This window comes from Cibotium barometz, chromosome 31 (genome assembly GCF_041138505.1).
Source record: "Cibotium barometz isolate CiBa-2024 chromosome 31, ASM4113850v1, whole genome shotgun sequence".
NCBI lineage: Eukaryota > Viridiplantae > Streptophyta > Polypodiopsida > Cyatheales > Cibotiaceae > Cibotium > Cibotium barometz.
This window is the reverse complement of record NC_141076.1, coordinates 34,666,846-34,694,452: the sequence shown is the minus strand read 5'-3', so window position 1 is coordinate 34,694,452 and position 27,607 is coordinate 34,666,846. Positions and strand designations below refer to the sequence as shown.

General features: G+C 36.9%; 1 protein-coding gene across 1 annotated transcript; it reads left to right on the top strand.

Moving 5' to 3' along the window:
- The first annotated feature begins 23,115 nt into the window (after positions 1 to 23,115).
- On the top strand, positions 23,116 to 25,411 carry LOC147620783 (aureusidin synthase-like). The gene is made up of 2 exons (XM_086825050.1): positions 23,116 to 23,272; positions 23,309 to 25,411. Exon 2 carries the CDS (start codon positions 23,449 to 23,451, stop codon positions 25,129 to 25,131), a length of 1,683 nt encoding a protein of 560 aa, XP_086681176.1. The 5' UTR covers positions 23,116 to 23,272; positions 23,309 to 23,448; the 3' UTR covers positions 25,132 to 25,411.
- Positions 25,412 to 27,607: the final 2,196 nt, after the last annotated feature.

Genomic DNA, 27,607 nt, shown 5'->3' with positions numbered 1-27,607 from the left:
ATGCCTTTGGCCTCAAGGAGTGATGACACTGATTTTTGGATGGCACCATAACCCTTACTACTGACTCCACTTGAATCCATGGCGGATTGAATATCCGCAACCAAAACTGAAAGATCCATGCCCCCTCCGTGCAACGAATTCCGAGGGTGCTAGCAGCGGAAGTAGCACTTCTTGTGCAGGGCAGAGCCTCTCACTCGGGGCAGAGCCTCTCACTCGGGGCAGAGCCTCTCACTCGGATATCCGGACAAGAGACTAATCCCTTGGTTCTTCCAAAACCGAACCCGGAAAAACTTCCCTCACCTAGAAAGCACAGGCGATTCCTCCAGGATATTTTTATTCTGACGTAGTCAAGAGCCTTAACTAACCAAACTGATCTGACCAAACCCGTAAGTCACACGGTCAGATCAAGGAAAAGACTTGCACTTGGATTATAGAGTCCACCGCTTTTTTCCTCATCAAGAGGCACAGCCGTTGATTCTTTTCCATAGAACAAGGGTTATCCGAGATTTACTTCAACTATCGTAACTTAACAGAATTGAGTCTCATTTTAGGGATCCATCAATCCACTAGCCTAACCCCATCTAGTCCCATGGGTTAGCCAACCACCCAACCACTGTAGTGATAGGATCCATTTAGGAATTTGGTTATGTTTTGCTCAGGTACTAGAGAAAAGAGTTCCTAGGCCCCCTAGCCGGCACTTCAAGCAAACTTCAAGATAATCACACTACTTACACACCCAATATGAAATTGCCTGTTTCATAGATTTAGCTGTCTTTAAAACAATCTTTTAATGAAACCATAGTATCACTAATCATAATCCTCCAAAATATCCGGTTTAATTCTAATTTCTAATCATTTCTTTATCGGTGTACCTATGGCATCATTGGCAACCAGAATGCTCACCACCTGTTCACTCAGGGGCCTTTTCAATAGTTCCTAGCTCATAGTACCCAGCAATATAATCACATAAGAAAATCTAAATGGACTCTTCATTGAAGATTAGCAAGATCAACCAATAGATCCATATAAAAGAGCCATGGACTCATCCGTTGAGGACCAGGACAATCAACCAGATCCATGCCCGAGTTCAGAAAACAACTCTAACACCTTGTTCCATTTTCTTCCTCGACGCACGCATGGGTATCTTCGGCGACCCAGAGCCCGAGCATCATATGGTCAGCACCCTCTAGGCTCCTTCGCAGGTCACCTAGCGCTTCACTCATAGGCCACTTCCTTGGTCCCTCATCCGTCGTACCCGGAAGCTCACCATTTAAATGGAACCGAGGCTGGTCAAGACCTCGGCCAACCTTGCTACGCGAGACGTCCTCCATTGACTCTCCGTCAGCTGTTGCAACTTTATCAATTAGGTCTCCCCCACGACCTCATTCACAAGATGGTCAAAATGCTTTCCCAGCATTCTTGACATAAAACAATCATTTAAAAACAGGTTATAAATACACTTTCTAACAACCTCTCATCTTTCCACATTGTTCCACATCATTTCTAATTGATATAGAAGAATGTGGAATAATGAGGTGTTGCAACTTTATCAATTAGGTCTCCCCCACGACCTCATTCACAAGATGGTCAAAATGCTTTCCCAGCATTCTTGACATAAAACAATCATTTAAAAACAGGTTATAAATACACTTTCTAACAACCTCTCATCTTTCCACATTGTTCCACATCATTTCTCATTATTCCACATTCTTCTATATCAATTCACAAAGGTCGGCTGGTCAAGACCTCGGCTGACCTTGCTACGCGAGACGTCCTCCGTTGACTCTCCGTCAGCTGTTGCAACTTTATCAATTAGGTCTCCCCACGACCTCATTCACAAGATGTTCAAAATGCTTTCCCAGCAGTCTTGACATAAAACAGTCATTTAAAAACAGGTTATAAATATAGTTTCTAACAAACTCTCATCTTTTCACATTGTTCCACATCATTTCTCATTATTCCACATTCTTCTACATCAATTCACATTGCTTATTCCACATCCAGTCATATGTATTCCCATTGTCTTCATCCATTCTCATCCAATCACATCATATTACATCTCATCACATTTCTTATTCCACATCCAGTCATATGTATTCCCATCGTCTTCATCCATTCTCATCCAATCACATTGCTTATTCCACATCTAGTCATATGTATTCCCATCGTCTTCATCCATTCTCATCCAATCACATCATATTACATCTCATCACATCTATCCTCATCACATCTCATCCATTCACATCTACCCATATCCACATCACATCACATCTCATCCATTCACATCTACCTAGATCCACATCACATCACATTCATCCACCTTACATCTCATCCATCCATTCACATTACATCACATTCATTTATATTCATTCAAATCCACATCTCATCACATCACATCCATCCACATCACATCTCATCCATTCACGTTACATCACATCATACTCACATCCATTTATATCTCATCATATCATATTCACATCGCATCACATCCATTTAGATATCATCACATCACATTCACATCTCATCACATCCACTCACATCCATCACACCCATTCACATCCATCACATTCATTGCATCCACATTACATCACATTCATTCCACCCACATTACATCACATCCACATCTCATTCTCATCCATTTACATCACATCACATCCTTTCACATATCATCACATCTCAATCTCATCTCATCACATTCACATCCACATCCATTTACATCACATCACATCCTATCCACATCCACATCCACATCTACATCACATCCCATCCACATCTCTTCACATCCACATCCACATCCATTTACATCACATCACATCCTTTCACATATCATCACATCTCAATCTCATCTCATCACATCCATTTACATCACATCACATCCCATCCACATCTCTTCGCATCCACATTCACATCCATTTACATCACATCACATCACATCCACATCCACATCCATTTACATCACATCACATCCCACCCACATCTCATCACATCTCCTATCACATCGTATTCACATCTTATCACATCGTATTCACATGTATTTATATTTAGCAATATTTTTTACTTTCGATACCGATGATGAGACTTTTCTAAATTTCTGCCAATTGCTTGGTCTAGTTAAAGGTACTTTTTCTCAATGGATATTTTCATATTCTTTCTCAAATTTCTCAAGTGAAATATATTTAATATTCTTCTTTTGAGTAAAAGACTCATGGGATTTACAAAAATTAATTCTACCCATATTTTCCAATAAAATTAATAATGCTCAAAATTCTACTTTTGATAAATACTCATAATTTGAATTATGCTAAAAATTCATCTTTTACCATTTAATTTCTTGGATCTCAATTATCATGAAAATTCCTCTTTTTATATAAAAATAAATTTATCAAAATTTTCTCTTTTTCCATTTAATTACTTGATTCTCAAATATCATGGGAATTCCTCTTTATGCATTAAAATAAATTTACAAAAAATTCCTCTTTTTCCATTTAATTACTTGATTCTCAAATATCATGGAAATTTCTCTTTTTGCATAAAAATAACTTTACCAAAAATTCATCTTTTTCCATTTAATTACTTGATTCTCAAATATCATGGGAATTCCTCTTTTTGCATAAAAATAAATTTACCAAAAATTACTCTTTTCTCTTAATCTATTAATTAGGTATAATTATAAAAAAAAAATATTTCTCATGAATATGATGAAAATCATTCTTTTTGCATAGGATGTCCAATCCTAGAATATGGTAGGAAGTCCTCTTTTAGCATTATGCACATAAAAATAAGATATGTGTTAATTTCTAAAAATTTTACCATAGCTTCGCTGCTATTACCGATAATTTTTAATTTTTCTAGAAAAGAATAAGACTTTGTAATACAATTATGATAGAAGAACTATCCTTAAACTTAAATCCAAATTATGGAATTAAATCATAAATTTACCATATTTTTATTAACATAAAAGCATAAAAATACATTTTCTTAACCTCTAGCTTAACAAGCTTAGAGTTTGGTTTTGACTTAAGAATTTATCAATGAGAAGCATTATTTTTCTAAAGAATTAGCCATAGGAATGACTATTCTTTTGGGAGAGAGAGATATACATAAAAAGCATTCACGATAAGCATAAAGATTAACTCTTTTGTGATTAATCATTAAAGTTCTTAGAGAAAGCTTAATTTGCATTAAAAAAAACTAATTAGAAACTTCTCAAGCTTGAGAGGGGTTGAGAAGTGAAATCATTTGAGAATATTAACAAAAACCATGAAATTCCTTCTTACCTCTAGGTTTGGCTTGCTTCTTTATCCAGAAGTGAAGCCCCCAACCAATCAATTGGTTTAGTGAGTTGAGAAGAAATCTCCAAGAGCTGTTGAAGAGAGAGAGAAGCTCCAAGCTCTTCAAAAGTAGAGGATTTTTAAGAGATAATAGAAAATATCATTATTTTAATGTAATACTAGCATGGTATAGTTCACAGATTTTTTTACAAAAGACTAAGGATCTATTTATAGGTGAGGGAGGCCACTAACCAAGTCCAACTGGGTTCTAAAATTTTCCAAGTTTAGTTTGACTCAATTTGGACAAGATTTAGACCAGTTTGGCTCCCTTTTTGATTTGGTTTGATCCAGGAGAGAGGAGAGATAAAAATATCACAATTATTTTGAATTAAAAACCCTTCCACATGTGTGAAATAGGTGCCTACCTCAAGAGTCCCCCTCTCCTTACCAAGGTGTCAAAAATGCATCATTATTCTAAAATATCTTATTTTTTTAGTAATATCTCTTAATTTTTAACTAATAAACCTTGTACTCAGTCAACTCTTCATCTTATGTGAGCATTTACTCATTTTTGGGTATTTTCTTTTATTCTTTGGATTTATCTCATCCCAACACTTGGATTAATCCTATTGGCCCATAGGAACCTTAATTGGACCATAATCCAAAAATTTCAAAAAATGTGGATCCTTAGGCTAAGGTCCTTTGTACACACTTATTCTATTGAAGAGTCTAATCATGAAAGCATTAAGAGAAAGTACAATCTGCACATTGATCTAGATAGTGTGTATGCACCCATTCAAAAACATAGAAGTGGTCAACTATTGCTCTCATCAGATGTCAAAGATCATATGAGGTTGTCGGGGAAGCAACACATAGACCTTTGGTGTGATGGCTCCATCTATCCTATTGACCCCCGTACTGCGTCACATCCTCCCTTTTTAAATCCCACAACTCTCTTGTATTTTGCAAGGTGATGGCGCCAAAGTCTTACTAGGATATTGCAAGTCAATTTCTTACATGCAAGAAAGAGAGAGGCATTATTCATCACAACACTTAGCAAATTCATGAGCTTCTTGGCTTGTCTGGTGAATGCAAGACATAGAAAGTTAGATTGGAAGAACAAGAATGTCAAATCAACAGACTAAGAAGTGAGCTCCGCAAATATAGAGAAAAAGACACAATCATTAGACCGCGCATACGGAGAAGAAAGCTCAAAAACATCGAGAACTTAAGGCTCGGTTATGGAGGCCTGAAAAAGAGAATCCAAGCCATAAGGTAAGATTGCACTCAATGCATTCCCATTCACATGTCTTTTATGTTAGCAGTTAATATTATGTTATTTTTGCTGGGCTACTTTGTGATTTACATATTCTCTATGTTAGTAATGAGTAGTGTTGTATTTGTAGGGCTGTCATACATCCTGGAATATCAATCCCAATCTTTATCCAAGCAAAGCAACTAAAACCATTCGTGACATCAAGAATGGCAAGAGAAATGATAAAAGAGAAGAAGTTCAAGGTGGTTCAACAAGATATAGTGGATGAATTTGTAACCAACAATACACTTTCTCTAAGATTCCTCCCTCCAGCTTTTGAGGTGTAAAGGTATAAGAACCTCCTCTTCTATTCTTGTAATTATTTCCCTCTCTGAAATAAAAGAAAGACCTTGTTTTACCCTGTTTTGGCCTAGAGAGAGAAAATGTCTAAAGAGAGAGAATCCAAAATTAAGATATCTTTGGATATAAAAATCTTCCTAGTGTCTGAAATGGATTCCCCTGAAACAAAAATTCAAAATGAACTTTCCAAGGTGCATTTGGAATTAATTGAAAATGTGTCATTGAGGATCAATACTCCAATGGCTTACACTTCAAAACAAAATAGAGATAACAAAAGATAAAAAGACCAATGTTGCCCAATAGTAGGACAAATGGTCAAATCAATCACATTGCTTTTCTATGCGAGTAATGCAGCATAAGAAAGGACCATAATTTTCCAATAGTAGGATCAATGGTCCAATCACTCATATACACAATAATATTGCTCTATAGTAAGAACTAGCACTATCTAATAAAGGACTACTAGTCCAAGCTAAAGTGCAAAGGAATCCCTAAGTCTAAACTAAAGTGTGCACAAATAGCATACAAATGTAAATCGGGGATAACCGCCACCCAATGAAAGATAAGATGTCCAATTTGTACATTGTACTCTATATACAAAATACAAGCTATGTTATCTGTATTAAGGGCCAAAACAGTCCAATAATAAGATTGATAGCCCAATCCACAAGTAACACAGGGATTTTCTCAGGGATAGCACCTACCCAAGTTGCCTAAATAAGGGTTTTCTATTCGGAAGAAGAACCCTCTAGTGTGTCACTACTATGAAAACACAAGATGTGACACCATGAAGTACCGCAGAAAATAGAAAAAGCCTATTGGGCCTGGTGGGAAAAAGGAAAAGCCTGGCGGGAAATATGTAAAACCCCGCCCGATGGGCTTTACCTATATTCTAGGCAAATACCAACAATGTTAATACAATGTTATTAACATTAATTTATATGCTATTTCCAAGGGTTGATAACTTATTGACGTGTTTGTAATTACATCAGTGAAATCCCTGGAAACAAGATATCTATTATTGGTAGTATTCTTATTTAAAGCTTGGTAGTTTATGCATATCCACACCTTGGCTCCTCTTAAATTATCTAAGAGATTATCCACACATGGGATATGATATCTTTTCTTGGCAGGATTCTTATTTAAAGCTAGGTAATCTATGCACATGCGAAACATTCCATTCTTCGTTTTGATGAGAAGAACACGTGCTCCATATGGTGAACTACTAGGCCTAATAAGTTTCCCATCAAGTAGGTCCTCAATCTGATTTTGGATCTCTTTTTTCTCTTAAAAAGTTACTCTATGAGGAGCTCTACAAGGCAAAATGCTAGGTATAATGTCTATCCTATGGTCTTCTAATCTAGAATTAGGCAATCTAGGAGGCAACTCATTCATAAAATAGTGTCTATCCTATGGTATTCCGGTCTAGAATTAGACAACTCATTCATAAAATAATCTAAAAATTATGAAATGAATGGCTCATGCGATATGTCCTTGGAAGTTGATTTAAAAGCGGTAAGCTCATTACCATGACTAGATAAGTCTTTTCCTTTTTCCTCATGGCTCGCTTGGGGTATGGCTAAGATGTGCACATCCACTAGATTCCCATAATCCTTTCAAACATACAATCTCACCATTGAGAATACAAAAGATAAGTCATGAAAATTATAATTAAGGTGAGGATTATGCTCGTATCTCCATGGGGTATACCAAGAATAACATCATATGAGTGCAATGTGCAACAAGAAAAGTGCAAGGCTGCATATATGGTGTAATAGATAAAATATTTCACTTCCTTAGTACATTTATACTTTATTCTATGAAAATCAGTCTTAATCTTGTACTTTGAAGGAATAGAATTCAACTTAAGGGCATGCACAAGATTTCTAGAAATGAAATCATGCATACTTTCATCATCATGCAATATATTTACTTCCTTGTCCTTAATGTTTCCTTCCATTTTTAGAAGCATACTTTCTTTACAATGGATTTAGGCATACCTAGATCATTAGAAACATCTTCATGTTTGTAATTACCCTTTTTCTTGAGAGAAAATTTATCTTCCTCACATCAATCAGGATGGCTCGTGTAGTCGGTTGCTTCTTCTTCTCTAGGCACTTAGGTGTAATATGTCCTCTTTGTCCATAGTTGTAGCACTTCATATTTCTAAGTATGGAATATTTCTTCTTCTTTGCATCATCACCCTTTTTGTTTTTGTTGTTGTTAGCACCACGATTTTTTCTTTTTTAGAAACAATTAACACCTCTAGTATCATGGTGTGCATGTCAAACTTATGAAAAAGGAAAAAAGGTTTTAAATTTGCTAGCATGAGAATCTTGAGGTCATTTGTTCTCCCTTGGAAATCCATTCTTTCTCCCACAATTGTAAGAGAAAGAGATTTTTGTGGATAGAGATTGAGGTTGAAACATATTGATCTCCACTCTAAGAGTAGGCTTCAATCCAGTAATAAATTTTTACTTTTGGTCCTTTGATCTTGGTCTTTCAATGGCTTATAGTTGGATGAGAATTTGCCAAAACTTGTTCGTGTATACCTATATACCTGAATAGTCTCTTTGTCAAGTTGTAGAAGCATGTCCCATTGTCGATGTGCTTTAGCTTTGTACTAAAATTCCTTTTGATGAGATTTTCCAAGTTTTTGGCCTTTCTTGTCCTTGCTTGCATTCTTCCATAATGATGCACTTTTGACCAAATGATTTGTAGCACACTTAACCTTATCCTCCTTGGAAATTCCTCTCTAGAAAAATAATCATCAAGTTGGCTAATCCATGACAACATTGTCTTTAAATCCTTCTTACCATCAAAATTCTGAAATTTGTAAAAGCTTTAGAGCTGATTTTCTTTCCTTTTCATTGCTCTTGCTCTCGAAAAGCCTCCTTAAATCTTCGCTCAATCCTCATTTAATTGAGCTTGTAGTGAATGAAGTTTCTCATGAATAGAAGGTGAGTGTGGGTTTGACATAATGTGTATAAAGAAGGAAAAATAAAATTTCATAAATTTGATAGTAATTATGTGGTAAAAAAAATTGTGTGCGAGATAATACTTAGTACCTTGCTTCCAATTATCAATATGAAAGTCATAGGTCAAACCAACTTTTCTAGAGTAAGAATTATCAATTTCAAGTGTCCAAAATCCTGTAAAGTGGTTTTATGAGCTTAGTAGTACTCGAAAAAAGTTATCGAAGGATCTCGTAATTTGGAGAACCTTGATGCTCACTTGATCTCGAAATACTTTGACAAATCCCTAGATAGTGATCCTTAAAAAGTCCTTTGAAGTTCTCCTTTTCTTTTGTGTCACAAGAAAAGGTCCTCTAAAATTATCCTTTTTCTTGTGAAATCTTCTTCTTGTGTTATAAGAAGAAGCTTTCACATAGATTTTTACTTGAAGCAAGTTTTTTAAAACTTGGAACAAAAGAATAGATTTGATAAGCTTTTGGTTTTAGCACATAAAATTAAAGAAAACTTTTGTAAGCTTTAGTATTCAAGCTTATAACTTTTAGAGAGCTTAGCCTAAATCTAAGGCTTAGCTTAAAGCCTAACTATAAGCTAGATAAGCTATAGCTTATCGCTTAGCTATTATAACCATGGCAAAGAAGTCGACCGTTTGGCAACAACACGAAACAAGCTAGGAGTTTTTTTTTGAAAGAAAGAGATGGAGAAAAATTTCCCCTCACCCTTGGTTTGTCAAGAACCACAAATTTGATGCTTTTATAATTTTGACAAGAGAAAAATAATGCTCAATGCCTACTGAATGCATCCATAGCTTCAGATGTTTGAGAGGTAGGGGGAAAAGAAAGGTGGTTTTGAGCTTGGAGATGGTTTTGAGAAATGATTTTCTTGGAGGTGGTGAAGAAGAGTCCAAAACCCCTTTGTCTTTGTCCAAAGGTCCCACAAAACATATAATTTGACCTTTCCACTTCAAGTGTACCTTTGACAGTGCCTTGTAGCATTTTGCCTCTTCCCGTGCAATTATCTCTTGATTTGTTGAAGCTTTAAAAGTTCCCAAAAATAATTTCCATGGCCTCCTTTGCTCTAAAATGTTCTATAAAAAAATTTATTTTAAGTTTTTCTCCAAAAATTCTTCTCCTTGAGTGGTCCCCCAAAGCTCTAATACCACTGTCATAGGACCTTTATGACACTTAGAGAATAATTTCTTTTCTCAAACACTGTCATAGGACCTTTTTGCTCCAAAATGTTCTATAAAAACTTTATTTGGAAATTTTCTCCAGAAAATTTTCTCCTTGAGTGGTCCCCCAAAGCTCTGATACCACTATCATAGGACCTTTTTGACACTTAGAGAATAATTTCTTTTCTTAGACACAAAAATTAGAACAAACCATAGACTTGGAAGAAGTTAAAAGCATTAACCTTATGTAAACAATTTCTACCAAAGAAGATAAACGTGAAAGTTTGAAAATAAGAGAGAGGTCACCGTCGACACATGATTGGGTTCAATCTCCTCTGGATGAGTGTGGCCCATCGTACCACCTATCCATATTTCAATATATTATTGCTTTCTTTTTCAAAAAGACTATTCCAAAAAAAAAGTTAATAATCTTTTTGAGTTCTTGAGCGTATAAGCTCTTCCAAAAATATAGCAAGCTAAAAATACCAAGTCTTGGGCCTACCAAAAGCAATAATACTAATTGGTATGTATGAAGGTTTGAGGCCTTAGCCTTCCAAAAATATAAATGCCAAAATATGCAACCATAATAGATGTTCACATATCTTCCAAGATATCTCATTATAGTCCAATACATGTGTCTTACAAAGGGTCCTCCACTCAATCATCGCCTACATCAAAATATTACTAGTCAGGATACAAACCCAATTAAACACATTAATCCTGACTATATCATATCAGCACACACAACTAATAAAATACATTAATCTTGAAAAATGATATAAATAAAAGGCGCATCCCACATAAATAAAAGGCACATCCCACATAAATAAAAATGATATAAATAAAAGATGCATCCCACATAAAATATCCCCAATAAACATATGTCACACATATGGAATTAAATAATGGCATCACCCACATTCCCATGTGTAAGTAATGATTGCATAGGCATCCCCGCTTGACCATAGAGATTATGACTAATAGCATTGTACACACACACACACACACACACACACACACACACACACACACACACACACACACACACACATAATGTATTGTCAGCTCACAACAATAGAGCTAAACTCACACACGCATAATGGTCAAAGAGAAGAACACGAAGGTGTAGAGTGTGAGGGAGAATGGCTAGCTCAAAGGGGAGAGAGATAAAACTCTCTATAAGTATAAAATAATTAATAACCCTCAACAATAAAGAACGTGCAAATGAGCAGCAACCCTAAATAATAGACGAGGTTCCTTATACTAGCTAAACCATAAGGTGTCCATTCACATTGGATAGCCATAGGGAAAATCTCGAGATGAAAATTCCTATGGCATCAATACATGGCCTCACTGTAGAATTTCTACCATATATATCTAACAAAGCTTCCTTTAGTATAAATGCAAGGTTTATAGATATTGTAGATTAGTCTTTGAAAGGGCTGAGGCCTAAATCTCTAGAGAAGGCCTCAAAATTTTCACGTGATAAGGCTTAAGTGAAAAGATCTGCCACATTGTCATGTGTACTGCAAATAGATCAGATTGATCTCACCTATATGGAGTCTCTCTATGAAATAGTTGTAGTTCATCTTGTCGTATAAAAAAGCTTAATGATTATACCATCATCTTGCTATATAATCTCCGGGATCTTGCAAACTAAGTTTTACATTAGGTTTCATTGGTGTATAGATTGGTTTGCAGCTTTTCATATTGAACCTTATGAGTAGTGCCTTTATGTACTTGGAATGCTTAATGACTATACCATTATCTTGTTGTATAAATTGCATACCCAAGTAGTAATGCAAAAGACCAAGATCTAAAATCTTAAAATTTGAGGCAAGGTCAGGCTTGAAAATCCTCATTGGTTCTTGTCAACATCATGTTATTAACATAGAGAATGATAATAATAGCAAATCTTGCTTATCTTTTTTGAAATAGAAAAAGCTTTCTGTAGAACTACTTTAAAATTTTTCTAGTTAAATAAGAATGAATCTTCTGGTACCAAACTTGTTTCAAACCATATAAAGCTTCCTTAAGGTTGTATATCTTCTATTCTTGACCAATTTGGGTAGCACATGGGAAGTGCAAGGAAGCACATATAGTGTGAGCATTTATGGACACATGGATGGCACAAGGTAGCACACCTAGTGTGATTTGGGAGCTCCATGACAGCTATAAAATGATGTACTCTTTGCTCATTTGAGTGTGTCATTAATGTGAGATTATGTGTGGTTTTGTATCTATCTTATGCTCCCATTATAGTACTTAATCACTACCTTAATTACCTTTTAATCAAGTTATTAATCTCATCCTCATGTGATTATCTTTGAGCCACCATAGCCATGCCTAGAGATTTCTCCCTCCAGCTTTTGAGGTGTAAAGGTGTAAGAACCTCCCCTTCCATTCTTGTAATTATTCCCCTCTCTGAAATAGAAGAAAGATCTTGTTTTACCTTGTTTTGGCCTAGAGAGAGAAAATATCTAGAGAGAGATAATCTAAAATTGAGATATCTTTGGATATAAAAATCCTCCTAGTGTCTAAAATGGATTCCCCTAAAACAGAAGTTCAAAATGAACTTTCTAGTGTGCATTAGGAATTAATTTAAAATGGTATAAGGGACCTTAGCCTAAGTGGCCTCCCTCACCTATAAATAGACCCTCAGTCATTTGAGTTTATGACTATGGTTAAAATTATGATTTAAATTCATAGTTTGATTTTAAGCATAAAAGAGGAGCTACTATCATATTTTCATCACAAGCTTTTATTCTTTAGAAATGTTTTTTTGAGAATTATGAGTAATAGCAGCGAAGCTATGGTAAAATTTTTAGAAAATAATATATATCTTATTTTTATGCATAATGCTAAAAGAGGACTTCCTACCATATTCTAGGATTGGACATCCTATGCAAAAAGAATGATTTTCATCATATTCATGAGAAATAAATTTTTTATAATTATGCTTAATTAATTGATTATGAGAAAAGAGTAGTTTTTGGTAAATTTATTTTTATGCAAAAAGAAGAATTCCCATGATATTTGAGATCCAAGTATTTAAATGGTAAAAGAGGAATTTTTGGTAAATTTATTTTTATGCAAAAAGTGAAATTCCCATGATATTTGAGATCCAAGTAATTAAATGGTAAAAGAGGAATTTTTGGCATAATTCAAATTATGAGTATTTATCAAAAGTAAAATTTTAAGCATTATTAATTTTATTGGAAAATATGGATAGAATTGATTTTTATAAATCCCATGAATCTTTTACTCAAAAGAAGAATATTGAATATATTTCACTTGAGAAATTTGAGAAAGAATATGAAAATATCCATCGAGAAAAAGTACCTTTAACTAGAACAAGCAATTGGCAGAAACTTAGAAAAGTCCTATCGGTATCGAAAGTAGAAAACGGTAATGTGAATGCGATGTGAATAAGATGTGAATGCGATGTGATAAGATGTGAGTGGATGTGGATGTGATGTGAGTGGATGTGGATGAGATGTGAGTGGATGTGGATGTGATGAGATGTGATGTGATGTAAATGGATGTGGATGAGATATGATGTAAATGGATGTGGATGTGATGAGACGTGGATGAGATGTGATGTGATGTAAATGGATGTGGATGTGGATGTGATAAGATGTGGATGAGATGCGTGTGATGTAAATGGATGTGGATGTGAATGTGATGAGATGTGAAGAAGATGTGATGATATGTGAAAGGATGTGATGTGATGTAAATGGATGAGAATGAGATGTGATGTAATAGATATGCATGTGAATGAATGTGGGATGAGAATGGGTGTGATGGATGTGACGAGATGTGAGTGGATGTGGTGAGATGTGAATGTGATGTAATGAGATGTGAATGGATGTGATGTGGATCTGGTTAGATATGAATGGATGAGATATGATGTGGATAGATGAGATGTGATGTGATGTGGACTTGGGTAGATGTGAATGGATGTGAAGTGATGTAAATAGATGTGAACGTGATGTAATGATATGTGGATGTGATAAGGATCGGAATGAATGTAGATGGATGTGATGTGATATGAATGGATGAGATGTGATGTGGATATGTTGTGATGTGATGTGGAGGATAGATGTGATGTGATGTGATGAGGATAGATGTGATGAGATGTAAAATGATGTGATTGGATGAGAATGGATGAAGGACGATGGGAATACATATGACTAGATGTGGAATAAGCAATGTGAATTGATGTAGAAGAATGTGGAATAACGAGAAATAATGTGGAAAGATGAAAGTTCATTAGAAACTGTATTTATGAAACCTGTTTTTAAATGACTTTGTCAAGAATGCTGGGAAAGCATTTTTGTAAGATTTCTCCCTCTAGCTTTTGAGGTGTACAGGTGTAAGAACCTCCCCTTCTGATCTTGTAATTGTTCCCCTCTTTGAAATAAAAGAAAGATTTTGTTTTACCCTGTTTTGACCTAGAGAGAGAAAATGTCTAGAGAGAGATAATCCAAAATTGAGATATTTTTGGATATAAAAATCTTCCTAGTGTCTAAAATGGTTTCCCCTGAAACAAAAAATTCAAAAAGAACTTTCCAATGTGCAATTGGAATTAATTGAAAATAGGTAAAAAGGACCTTAGCCTAAGGGTCTAAATTTTTTCAGAAATTTTTGAATTATGCTCCAATTAAGGTTCCTATGGGCCAATAGGATCAATCCAAGTGTGGGGAGGAGATAAATCCAATTTATAAAAGAAAAACCCCCAAAAATGAGTAAATGCTCACATAAGATGAAGAGTTGACCAAGGACAAGGTTTATTAGTAAAAAACTAAGAGTATTACTAAAAAATGAGATATTTTGGGTATAATGATTCAATTTTGACACCTTGGTAAGGAGAAGGGGGCTCTTCAAGGAGCCGCCTATTTCACATGTGTGGTGGAGTTTTAAACTAAAAAATATTGTGATATTTTTATCTCTCCTCTCTCCTAGATCAAACCAAATAAAAAGGGAGCCAAACTAGGTCCAAATCTTGTCCAAATTGAGCCAAACTGAACCTAGAAAATTCTAGCAACTAGTTGGACTTGGTTAGAGGCCTCCCTCACCTATAAATAGATCCTTAGCCCTTTGTTGTAAAAAAATATGAGAACTATACCATGCCAGTATTATACTGAAATAATGATATTTTCTATTATAGAAATCCTCTACAAATTGAAGAGATTGGAGCTTCTCTCTCTCTTCAATCTTCCTTCGAGACTTCGTCAACATACCAAACCAATTGATTGGTTGGGGGCCTCTACTTTGATCAAAGAATAAAGCAATCTAGGAGGTAAATTTTGGTTTATGGTCTTTTTTCTTTAATCTCCAAATGTTTCTCTCTTCTCAACCCCTCTCAAGCTTGAGAAGCATTCAATTAAATGACTTTTTAATACAATTGAAGTTTTTTAATGAATTGTGGTGATAAAACACATAAATTTTCATTTATGCTTAAATTAAATGTTTTTTTAAGCATGTTTCTCTCTCCCCCAAAGAATGGCCATTCCTATGACCTATTCTATATTCAAATGATGCTTCTCATGAAGCAATTCTCTACTCTAAAAGTAATTTCTATGCTTGTCAAATTAGAGGCCAAATAAGTGGCTTTTTATAATTTATGAAAAAATTAAGAATCAAGTCCATAATTGGATATTGATCCAATTAATGGTTATTCTAATCATAGGGATATTATTAAACTTTATGCTTTCAAATTATTGAGAATTATCAGTAATAGCAGTGAAGCTGTGGTAAAATTTTTGAAAAAATTAACACATAAATTATTTTCATTCATAATATGAAGAGAGGACTTCCTACCATATTCTAGGATTAATCATCCTAGACTAATTGAATGATTCTCATTATAATCATGGAAAAATTTATTTTTATGTTTATGCATAAATAGTTAATTAGGAAAAAGAGAAATTTCTAATAATCCATTTTTATGTTAAAAGAGTAATCCCTATGACAATGGAAATCCATGTATTCCAATGAAGTAAGAGAAAACTTGGGATGCTAAAATAATGTATATTTTTATTTAAAAATTAAAGAAGAATTTTAGTTAAATTTATCTTTTTGCATAGATAAATTTAAATGTTAAAAGAGGAATTCCTATGACATTTGGAATTCCATCATTGAGATGGGAAAAGAGAATCCCTAGCATATTGAAATTAATGAGTATTTTAATTAAATTCAAAGATAAATTTTAGATAAATTTATTTTATCTATGAGAAATATTTAAATGTTAAAAGAGGAATTCCTATGACATTTGGAATTGCATCATTTAGATGGAAAAAGAGAAATTCCTAGCATATTGAATTAATGGGTATTTTATTTTAGATGAAATTACTTTATGAGAAATATTTGATGATAAAAGAGGAATACCCATGACATTGGAATGCAATTAATTATATGTAAAAAAGAGGAATTCCCATGGTATTTGAGATCCAAGAAATTAAATGAGAAGAAGAGGAATTTTTAGTATAATTCAATTTATGATTATTTATCAAAAGTGAAAATATGGGTAGAATTGATTTCTGTAAATCCCATGAATCCTTTTATTCAAAAGAGGAATATTGAATATAATTCAATTGAGAAATTGAGAATGAATATGGAAATAGTCGTCGAGAAAAAGAACCTTTAATTAGGCCAAACAATTGGCAGAAATTTAGAAAAAGTCCCATTATTGGGATCAACCTCGAAAAAGCTATTAAATGGGAATAGTATATGAATGGATGAGATAAGGTAAAAATAGGATGCGATAAGATGTGTATGGGATGTGATAGGATGTGATAAGATGTAAACGAGATGCGATAGAATGAAAATAGATGTGATAAGATGTGTATGGGATGTGATAGAATGTGAATGGATGTGATAAGATGTGTATGGGATGTGATAGGATGTGATTGATGAGATGGAAAATGATGTGATTGGATGAGAATGGGTATACATATGAATTGGATATGGATTAAGTAATGTGGACGGATGTGGAACAATGTGAAAGACGAGAGTTCATTATAGGAACTGTATTTATGACCTATTTTTTATTTGACTATTTTATGTCAAAAATGCTGGGGAAGCATTTTGACCGTCTTGTGAATGAGGTCGTGGTGACCTAACTGATAAAGTTACAATAGCTTACGGAGAGTCAACGGAGGACCTCTCACGTAGTAAGGTCGCCGAGGTCTTGACCAGCCTCGGTTCGATTTAAATGGTGAGCTTCCGGTACGGTGGATGAGGGACCAAGGAAGCGGCCTATGAGTGAAGCGCTAGGTCACCTATGAAGGATCCTAGAGGGTGCTAACCATACGATGGTGCTCGGGCTCTGGGTCGCCAAAGATACCCACACATGTGTTGGGGAAGATATTGGAACAAGGAGTAAGAGTTGTTTTTCTAAAATCGGGTATGGATCTGGTTGATTGACCTTGCTAGTTCTCAACGGATGAGTCCATGGCTCTTTTATATGGATATGTTGGTTGATCTTGCTGATCTTCTCTTGATTTTTATAAGTGAATATATTGTCGGGTACTATGAGCTAGGAACTATCGAAAAGGTCCCTGAGGGACAGGTGGTGAGCGTTCTGGTTGCCAATGATGCCATAGGTACACCGATGAAGGAATTATTGGAAATTAGGATTCAAGTGGATATTTTGGAGGATTATGAGATCAGTAAGAAGAGTGGGAGAGGTTATGGGTATCCCAAAATCTCTTGGCTTTTCTAGATACTTTAGTATAACATAGGCATGTTTTGAACAATTTGTATTACCGTGTCAAATACCAAATCTTATAATATGCCATCAACATTGTTTTTCTTTGATGGATACATGTGGATTATTGATTATGAACTATAGGCACACACTTTTAATTATTGATGTTGATGAAAGGTAGCATGATTGTTGATTAAAGGTACCACTTGTAAATTCTTAATTATCAATTTTTGAATTTTAATTATGAATGTCTAGTGATATCATCCGGTGGGGTCTTGCCATGTGATCAATATATTAGATAAAGGTCATCTCATCCATGCATTACATGAATATTTTATTTAAAAAATTAATTAATTTATTTGTGATGTAGATTAAAAATTTCCCACATGCAATGTGACTCAATTAAAAAAAGATGCCATGTCGTCCAAAAGGCTTACCAAATTCCAAATTTAGAAAACCCTGATGCTAATAAACACTGACCAAAAAAATTCCTCTAAAAGGAAGGAGTCAATAATAGTTTTAACGTGAGATATAGATAAAGAATGATAAATCTTAGTGTTTTTGTACATAGATCTTAGCTTCAATCCAATCCTAAAATCATTTAATTATTGCACATGTAAATCAAGAAGTACTCACATAGCGTTTCTTAATGTTAAACATGAGTTTCTTAAGAGGGTAGGAGGGGGGTGTAATTATCCAAAAATATGTAATATACCATGTGGGTTTAATAAAAAAGGGAGGGAAGTGATGGGTATGGGGTGGAATCATCTAAAAATATGTAATGTAGCATGTGGGTTTAATAAAAAAGGGAAGGGGTTTCATTCAAGAATATATAGTATGTAGCATAGAGAAGATGTCCCTCCCTCATTTCTCTCGTATTGAAAGAGGAGGATGGGGTAGAGATTTCTGGAGTCGTGGGCCGAGATATTTCTTCATCCGAGCAGATCGACTTGGGAACTCACCACTGACCTAAAGCGGATTCGTTGGATTGAAAAGTTGAAGATGATCCGTTTATTTTGGTTCGTCGGTACCCCCAGGGCCGACACCTCCGTGACTATAGATGGGATTCGCATACCTCAGGATCACTGGGTGTATGACAAAGTGATGCAGATCTTACTTGTTGCTGATAGAGTAGCTGTGTTAGGATCTACCCCAATCCAGAGTCTACCACCCTTACCATCAATTTTTAGAGTCTTAGAAACTATAGCGGAACCCCCATATTTCACCTATGTGGACCGCTCTACACTTATGTCATAGTCAAGCCTGGGAATTTCCCTTGATAGCAAATAAGACTAATTGTATTAGTCTCAGATCTTTGTAATAAAACTTGTCCTTGTAAATATTTGGAAATAAAATAATTTCAATGTTTTACTCTCCAAAAATAAGCGTTGTGCAAATATAATCTTGTAATCTTAAAATTGTTTTTACAATGATGGCCAGGACGATCACCCTCCACTTCCCAATGCGCTTTACACTGATACCCAGGAGAAGAAGCTCCTGCTCGAGCAAATGCAACCTCCCTCCTTTAAAGGAGAAGGTTTAAAGGTTGAGAAGTATGCTGAAGTCTGGATTGATTATTTCTCTGTCGCCAGTACTGGAGTAGCAAATCAGTCTATGCTTGCACGATTTCGCCTCATCGGAGATGCTAAACTCTGGTGGAAACAGTGGTGCCATGACAAGGAAGTCACCGAGCATTCTCAAACGTGGGAAGACATCAAGCAGGCAGTGAAGGAAAGATATCTTCCCCCATCCCATGAATCCATAAAGATGAATGAGTTTTTTAGTCTTAGGCAATGCAACTTAACTCTTGAAGACTACTATTCCAAATTTATCACTCTTCGGAAGTATGCCCCAGCTATGACTACTTCCCAGCAAGTGCCTCGTTTTTGCCAAGGGCTAAATGAACCCTTAGATTCCCGCCTTGAAGCAATGAGGCCAAGCACATTATAGGATGCTCTCATACGAGCAAAGCCCCTTGGGAAAGAAATGAAGACTGACAAACCTAAGCATCAAAAGAGATCTTACCCTGAGGCAAATCCTAAAGATCAATCCTACAAGAAACCCCAACAGAATTTTCCCTACTACAACAAAGGGCAACAAGGCAACTCCTTTGTCCCCCGCTCGTATGCTGCTTCTTCCATAGAAGGCCCTCTGTGTTTTGAGTGCAATGAGCCGGGACACTTTAGAGCCAACTGTCCCAAGATGGCAACATCATTTCCCCAAGGTAGTAGAGGAAATCAAGGCCGTGGAACCCCTATCAACCAAGGTGCAAGAGGCGGTGGGCATGGCAGAGGCCATGGAGGAGCAGTTGCTAGGACCGCCTGTATTATAAGTGAAGAACCGACCTTGGAAATGGCTAAAGAAGAGCGTGCCACCGTCCATGTGGCAGTAGAACACCAAGGTCCGAATAAACAATTTGGTGTAATCCAAACCCCAGCCACTCATCACGGTAAGCCATTTCAGCTTTTGATTGATTGTGGTAGTACCCATTCATTCCTTTCTCCTAGGTGCTTGCAAAAATTAAACTTGAGTCAAAAAACAGCTAGAAGAATGACTGTAGAGTTAGCCAAATAGAAGGATAGACCGAAACTTTGTTTAGAGACATTTTCAGGATATATCTCATTAGTTTGCATATTATAAATTATTAAGATTATAACTCCATTAAGGTTTGAATAGTTGACGTGTGAATGCCATCCATTGGATGCTTTATACTAGGACAATCATCCAGGATCTTGAACCCATCTCAAACAAACATGGGTCTCGGATGTGTAATTCCTAGAGGATCATGCTCTTAGATGTGTTAATCCCAAGATACTGGATGTGTAATTTTTAGAAAACTAATCATCTCAGACGTGTTAATCCTAATAATCTTTGGATGCGTCAATCCTGAGGTGCCATATGTGTAATTCTCAAAAAAATGAAGATCTCAGATGTATTAATCCTGACTGCCTTCAAATGTGGTGCTATGATAAGTATTTGATAGTTTTGAACTTTTAATGGATACAATGAAAGAAGCAAGCTCACCCTTGCTCGTGTCTAAAGATCATAAGAAATGCCAAAATAGTTGGAGGCATTGTACCAGAATGAGTTATGGGATGCCATGAAATTACACCTTCGTGAAAGGTTTTGTCCTCCAAGATTTTGAGAGGATAAAATGGATGAATTTTTGGAGCTAACCCAAGAAAGGAAGACCCTAAAAGAATACCACCAAACTTTTGTTAACTTCTCCGATTTGCTCTAGAGATGGATGAGGTAACTCTTCTCCATTGATTCATTTGGAAGCTTAATCTACCTTTGAATAACCTCATCAAGAATGTTTTGTGCATGTCACAACATGGACACTCACATGAAGTGTGTGTGCATTGAGTGCTCATGGTGGTTAAGGTATTATATTAATTAAGCCTTACATCAATCCTTTTTGGCCATGGATTAAAGAGAAAAAGAGGCTACTTACAAGCCTTATATTAATCAAACCTTACATCAATCCTTTTTGGCCAAGGATTGAAGAAGAAAAGGGCTACTTGCAAGCTTCTACTCTTTTGTAAGAAAGTCTCCTAGAAAGTTGACATTCTTGCACAAGATAACTTTTTTTACCTTTTCCTTTCATAGATTATACAAAAGTTGAATTCTTAAATAGAACCAATAGTTTTCACACACATATACATTACAAACATAATGACTAGAATCATGAAATAGAAAGTGATGGCATGTTACTTTAGTACCCACTCTTGCCAAAAAAATTTAAAATCATGCAATAAGTTTACTTCAATAAAGATGATTTAAAAAATAATAATATTGCAAGTGCATTCATTTGAAAGTCTAATTATTTTTCCTCCTCCTATTTTTAAAAAAGTGCATACTCTCAACAAGGATGATTTTTGATGGGATGGGTCGCCTTTCAAAATGATGGGGTTTAGAAGAAATAGTGGCCCTTTTTCACACTTTACCTTATTTTTAAACAGTCTCACTAAAAAAATCTGGTTGTTTTTTACGGCTAAAAAGCCAAAAAATGGATATGATACCCACCAAAAAGAACCATGCATGCTCTAAAAAAAGGCTTAAAGATGTATCTTTGAATCGATATCCACATGCACTTTACATGGTCACATGGTTTGTGGAGTGTCGTGTGTATTATACCACTCAATCACATGGAGAGTGAGTGGATTGTGAGTGCTCATGATGGAGCTATTTAAGGGTATTTTCAATGCTCTCAAGTTGAGGACTATTTCTATGAATGATGGGAAAATATGTAATGTAGCATGTGGGTTTAATTGAAAAGGGATTGTAATAGGTGATTGTATAAGGGGTTCATTTGTGAGACACATGGGCTACTCACATGTACTTTGCACAATTACACGGTTTGTGCATGTCATAACATGGACACTCACATGGAGTGTATGTGCATTGAGTGCTCATGGAGCCAATGTTGGGGAATTATATTAATTAAGCCTTACCTGAATCCTATTTGGCGATGGATTGAAGAGAAAAAGGGGCTACTTGTGCAAGCCTTATATTAATCAAGCCTTCAATCAATCCTTTTGGGCTACAGATTGAAGAAGAAAAGGGCTACAGATTGAAGAAGAAAAGGGCTACCTACAAGCTTTATATTAATCAAGCCTTCAATCAATCCTTTTGGGCTACAGATTGAAGAAGAAAAGGGCTACCTACAAGCCTTATATTAATCAAGCCTTCAATCAATCCTTTTGGGCTACAGATTGAAGAAGAAAAGGGCTACCTACAAGCTTCCATTCTTTTGTAAGAAAGTCTCCTAGAAAGTTGACATTCTTGCACAAGATCAAAATTTTAGATCAATTTCCTTACTTTTCCCTTTCATAGATTATACAAAAGTTGAATTCTTAAATAGAACCACTAATTTTCACACACCCACTCTTGCAATTTTTTTAAAAAAAATCATGAAATATGTTTATTTCAATAAAGAAAGAGTTTTTTAAAATAATATTGCAAGTGTCTTTCATTTGAAAGTCTAATTCTTTTTCCTCCTACAATGTGAAGGGTATTTTTTTTTAATACATACTCTCAAGGATGATTTTTGATGGGTTGGGTCACCTTTGAAAATGATGGGGTTTAGAAGTAGTGGCCCTTTTTTCACAGTTTACCTTATTCTTTGACACTAAAAAAATGTGGTGGTTTTTTACGGCCAAAAAGCCAAAAAACATGGGCATGATGATAGTCAAAAAGTAACTGCGCAAATAATTCTTTGAATCAATACCCACATGCACTTCTCATGGTCACATGGTTTGTGAGTGTCACATGGATTGTACCACTCTAATCACATGGAGATCGTGTGCATTGAGTGCTCTAGGTGGAGCTATTTAAGGGTTTAGTCCATAATGGCTCTCTAGTTGAGGAGGATTTCTACCAATGATGGGAATTGGTACCTATATCTTGTTGATCACATCTCTAACAGAGTGTTCATTATCTTAATTATTTTATCATGGAATTAAGCATTTTTCTGTGATCCCTAGCCATGTGAAATTACAATAGTTCCCTCTTTTCAAATCTCTGAGCAAGGTGTAATAGTTCCCTCTTTTCAAATCTCTGAGCAAGGCGTAGTGTAATATGAGACTTCCAATTTAGAAAAATACATTTGATATAACTTAGGTCCTCACGCGTAAGTAATATGGGTGGTGGTGGTTTTACTGCTAATCAGCCCTATAATATGGGTGGTGTTTTTACTGCTAAGTAATATGGGTGGTGGTGGTTTTACTGCTAATCAGCGCTATAATATGGGTGGTGGTGGTTTTACTGCTAATCAGCTAGGGCTGATCTCATTGCGCCCCCACGCAGATCTGGCGGCAGCTTCATTTTTGCTTACTGTGCTGCAGCTATGGCTGTTATGCAGTTATTTTCAGCCGGAAGGCAGCTTTGCAGCACCAGTGTTGGCGCCCAACATTGCCATATGCCAAGCGGGGAGCAGTACCCATGCGCCGGAGGAGCTGGATTGCTGTGCTCCGAGCTCACAAGCTCCGGCACGTGAGTTTGAGTTTCCGGAGGTGAAGGTGCGGAGAGTGAGGAGGGCGGCTCACAACATGAGCGATGAGTACGCAAACAAGCTTAGCAAAGCGTACGTGATCATGCGAGCTTTGCCGGAGACAGACCCTCGCTCTTATGGGCACCAAGCAAACATACACTGCGCCTACTGCAATGAGTTCTACACGCAGCCCAACTCAACCGTCCCGCTGCAGATCCATGGCTCCTGGCTCTTCTTCTCCTTCCACCGCTGGTACCTCTACTTCCATGAGCGCATCCTTGCCAAGCTGCTGGGCGACGACGATTCCTTCGCTCTGCCCTTCTGGAATTACGATCACCCCGACGGAAGCACCATCCCGCGCATTTTCGCCGAGTTTCCCGAGCTGCGGGATGAGTACCGGCAGCCGTCTCACTACCCTCCGGCTGTCGTCGCCATCGATGCGCTCAATCTAAACCGCATGGATCGCAGCAGCGCCGCCGAGCAGCTCGCCGTTAACCGGGCTGCCTTCTACTGGGCTATGATCAGTGGTGCAACCACCCAATACGGCTTCTTTGGCCAGCCCTACCGAGCTGGAGATTACCAAATGCCCGGCTATGGAACTATTGAATCCATGCCTCACAATGCCGTGCACGCTTGGACCGGTGACTTTAGCAATGCCTTCCTTGACATGGGCGATTTCGCCACCGCTGCCAGAGACCCAATCTTCTATGCACACCATGCCAGCATAGATAGACTGTGGAACGTCTGGAAATCACTGTCCCTCAACAACACGGATATCGCAGATCCTGACTACCTCGACTCCGAGTTCGTCTTCTACGATGAGAACGCGCAGCTTGTCAAGGTGAAAGTGAGGGATTCGCTTGACAGTGCCAAGCTGGGCTATGAATACGAGGAGGTTGAGAATCCATGGCTCTATGTAGCTACCTCTGCACAAAGCACTGGTGTCGCAAAGCTCTCGGAAGATGCAGTGATGTGCCCCTTGGGGAAGCCATTGATGGAGCCTTCATGTTCTTGCGAGGTTAGCAGAGAGGATGACTTCAAGCTGCCGCGGTCTTTTGATCATGGAGCAGAAGTGTTGGTGATTGGGGGGATTCAAGTGGACAGGAACAACACACCAGCATACTTCAGTGTCTTTGTAAACCTTCCATCCGCAAATGCATCTACACCCCTCAACTGCACCGAGTTTGCAGGTGCTTTCTCCACCCTAGTGCCCACTCAGCTTGCATCACTTCACCTGGAGATCGGCAACAATTTGAAGGAGCTCAACCTCACCGCAGAAGGCAGCTTGGTGATCACATTGGTGCCCGCAGCTCAATCCCTTGGAGTGATTACTATTAGCAGTGTAGACATAGTATATGAATATTCAGCACCTGCACATGAGTATTGTGATGTAGATTAACAGTTTCACACATGCAATGTGGCTCAATTTAGAAAAGATGCCATGTTACCCAAAAGGCTTACCAAATCCCAAATTTAGAAAACCCTGATGCTAAAAAATTCTAAACAAAAAAACTTCCTCTAAAAGCAAGGATCCAATAATGCTTTTAACGTCAGAAATAGATAAGGAATGATAAATCTTAGTATTTTTGTACATAGATCTTAGCTTCAATCCAATCCTAGAATCATTTAATTGCACATGTAAATCAAGAAGTACTCACATAGAGTTTCTTAATGTTAAACATGCGTTTTTTAAGAGGGTAGGAGGGGGGTGTACTCATCCAAAAATATGTAATATACCATGTGGGTTTAATAAAAAAGAAGGGATGGAAGTGATGGGTGGAAAAATATGTAATGTATCATGTGGGTTTAATCAAAAAGGGAGGGGGGGTCATCCAAGAATATATATTGTGTGGGTTTAATGAAAGGGATCATAATAGGTGATTGTATAAGGGGTTCATTTATGGGACACATGGGCTACTCACATGTACTTTGGATGATTACATTGTTAGTGCATGTCACAACATGGACACTCACATGAAGTGTGTGTGCATTGAGTGCTCATGGTTAAGATATTATGTTAATTAAGCCTTACATCAATCCTTTTTTGCCATGGATTGAAGAGAAAAAAGGGCTACAGCTTACAAGCCTGATATTAATCAAACCTTACATCAATCCTTTTTGGCCAAGCCTTAAGGGGAAGGCCCAAGGCACTGAGCCCACTTCTGCCAAGGTTTGAATGAACCTTTGGACTCCCGCCTTGAAGAAATGAGGTCGAGCAGATTGCAAGATGCTCTCACATGAGAAAAACCTCTTGTGAAAGAGCCAAAGTCTGGTAAAGCTAAGCCTCAGAAGAGATCTTAACCTAAAGCAAATCCTAAATATCAGTCTTACAAGAAGCCCCAGCAAAATACTCCCTACTATAACCAAGGTCGGCAAACCAACTCCTTTGTTCCCTACTCGTATGCTACTTCTAGTAGAGAGGCCCTTGTGTGTTTCAATTGTAACGAGCTAGGACACTTTAAGGTCAACTTCCCCAAGCTAGCAACATCTTTTCCTCAAGGTGGTCGAGCAAATCAGGGCCATGGAACCCCCATCCACCAAGGCGTAAGAGGTGGTGGACGTGGCAGAGGTCGTGGAGCAGTTGCCTACGTAGCTTATGCTATAAATGAAGAACCAACTTTGGAGATGGCTGAAGAAGAGCGTGCCACCATCCATGCGGTAGTAGAACATCAAGGTCCAAATCAACAATTTGGTGTTATTCAAACCCCAGCCACTCATCATGGTAAGCCATTCTAGCTTTTAATTGTTGATTGTGGCAGCACTCATTCATTTCTTTCTCCTAGGTGCTTACAAAAATTAAATTCGGGTCAAAAAATAGTTAGAAAAATGGTTGTAGAGCTAGCTAGTGGGGAGGAAATAGTATCTCACCATTCTGTAGGAGGAAACCTTTACTTTGAATTGGGTAGTGAACAAAATCATGGCCATTTTAGGGTCTTACCATTAGGTATTTATGATGGGATCCTTGGGATGGACTAGTTAACCACAAACAAAGCTGGTATTCACTCTCATAACCAGGGGAGTATCACTTTTAAAAATAAGGACGGCCAAGTAGTATTAGTTTAGGGGAAGACAGGTAAACATCTTCTCAAGGGAGCACATAAGGGACAACAAGTTCTCCTAATTAAGCTCAACAAAGCTGTTGAACATAGTAAAGAACCTAGTAAAGAATCAAAACCCTCTCGGCTCCATGAATTCTCTGACATCTTTCCTAACAACGAGCTTACATAGCTACCTCCTCCTCGAGAAGTTGATCATGACATCGAGCTAATCCCTGGTGCTCAACTTGTGTCTCAAAAACACCCTATAAGATGTCTCTCCCTGAAGCCATTGAACTCAAGGAGCAACTTTCCTGACTTATTGAGCAAGGATTTGTACACCCCAGTAGCTCTCCTTGGGGAGCACCCGTTCTTTTCCAAAAGAAGAAGGACGGCACTCTTTGTCTCTACATAGATTATCGGGGGCTAAATCAAGTCACTATCAAGAATAAGTATCCTATCCCTTGCATCAACGAGCTTCTTGACATACTTCATAGAGCCAAGGTTTTCTCAAAGATAGACTTGAGGTTTGATTACTACCAGATGAGAGTCAAGGTAGCAGCTTTCAATACCCATTATGCCCACTATGAGTTTACTATAATGTCATTCTAGTTAACCAATGCTCCTGTAACTTTCAATCGCCTAATGCAAGATATATTTCGTCCCTACATGGATGAATTTGTGCTTGTCTTCTTTGATGACATCTTAGTCTACTCCAAGTCGGTGGAAGAGAACGAAGAGCATATGCGTAGAGTTCTACAATTGCTACGTAGACATAAACTCTATGCAAAGAAGAGAAAATGTACCTTCTTTACTCATCGGATTAAGTATCTTGGATTC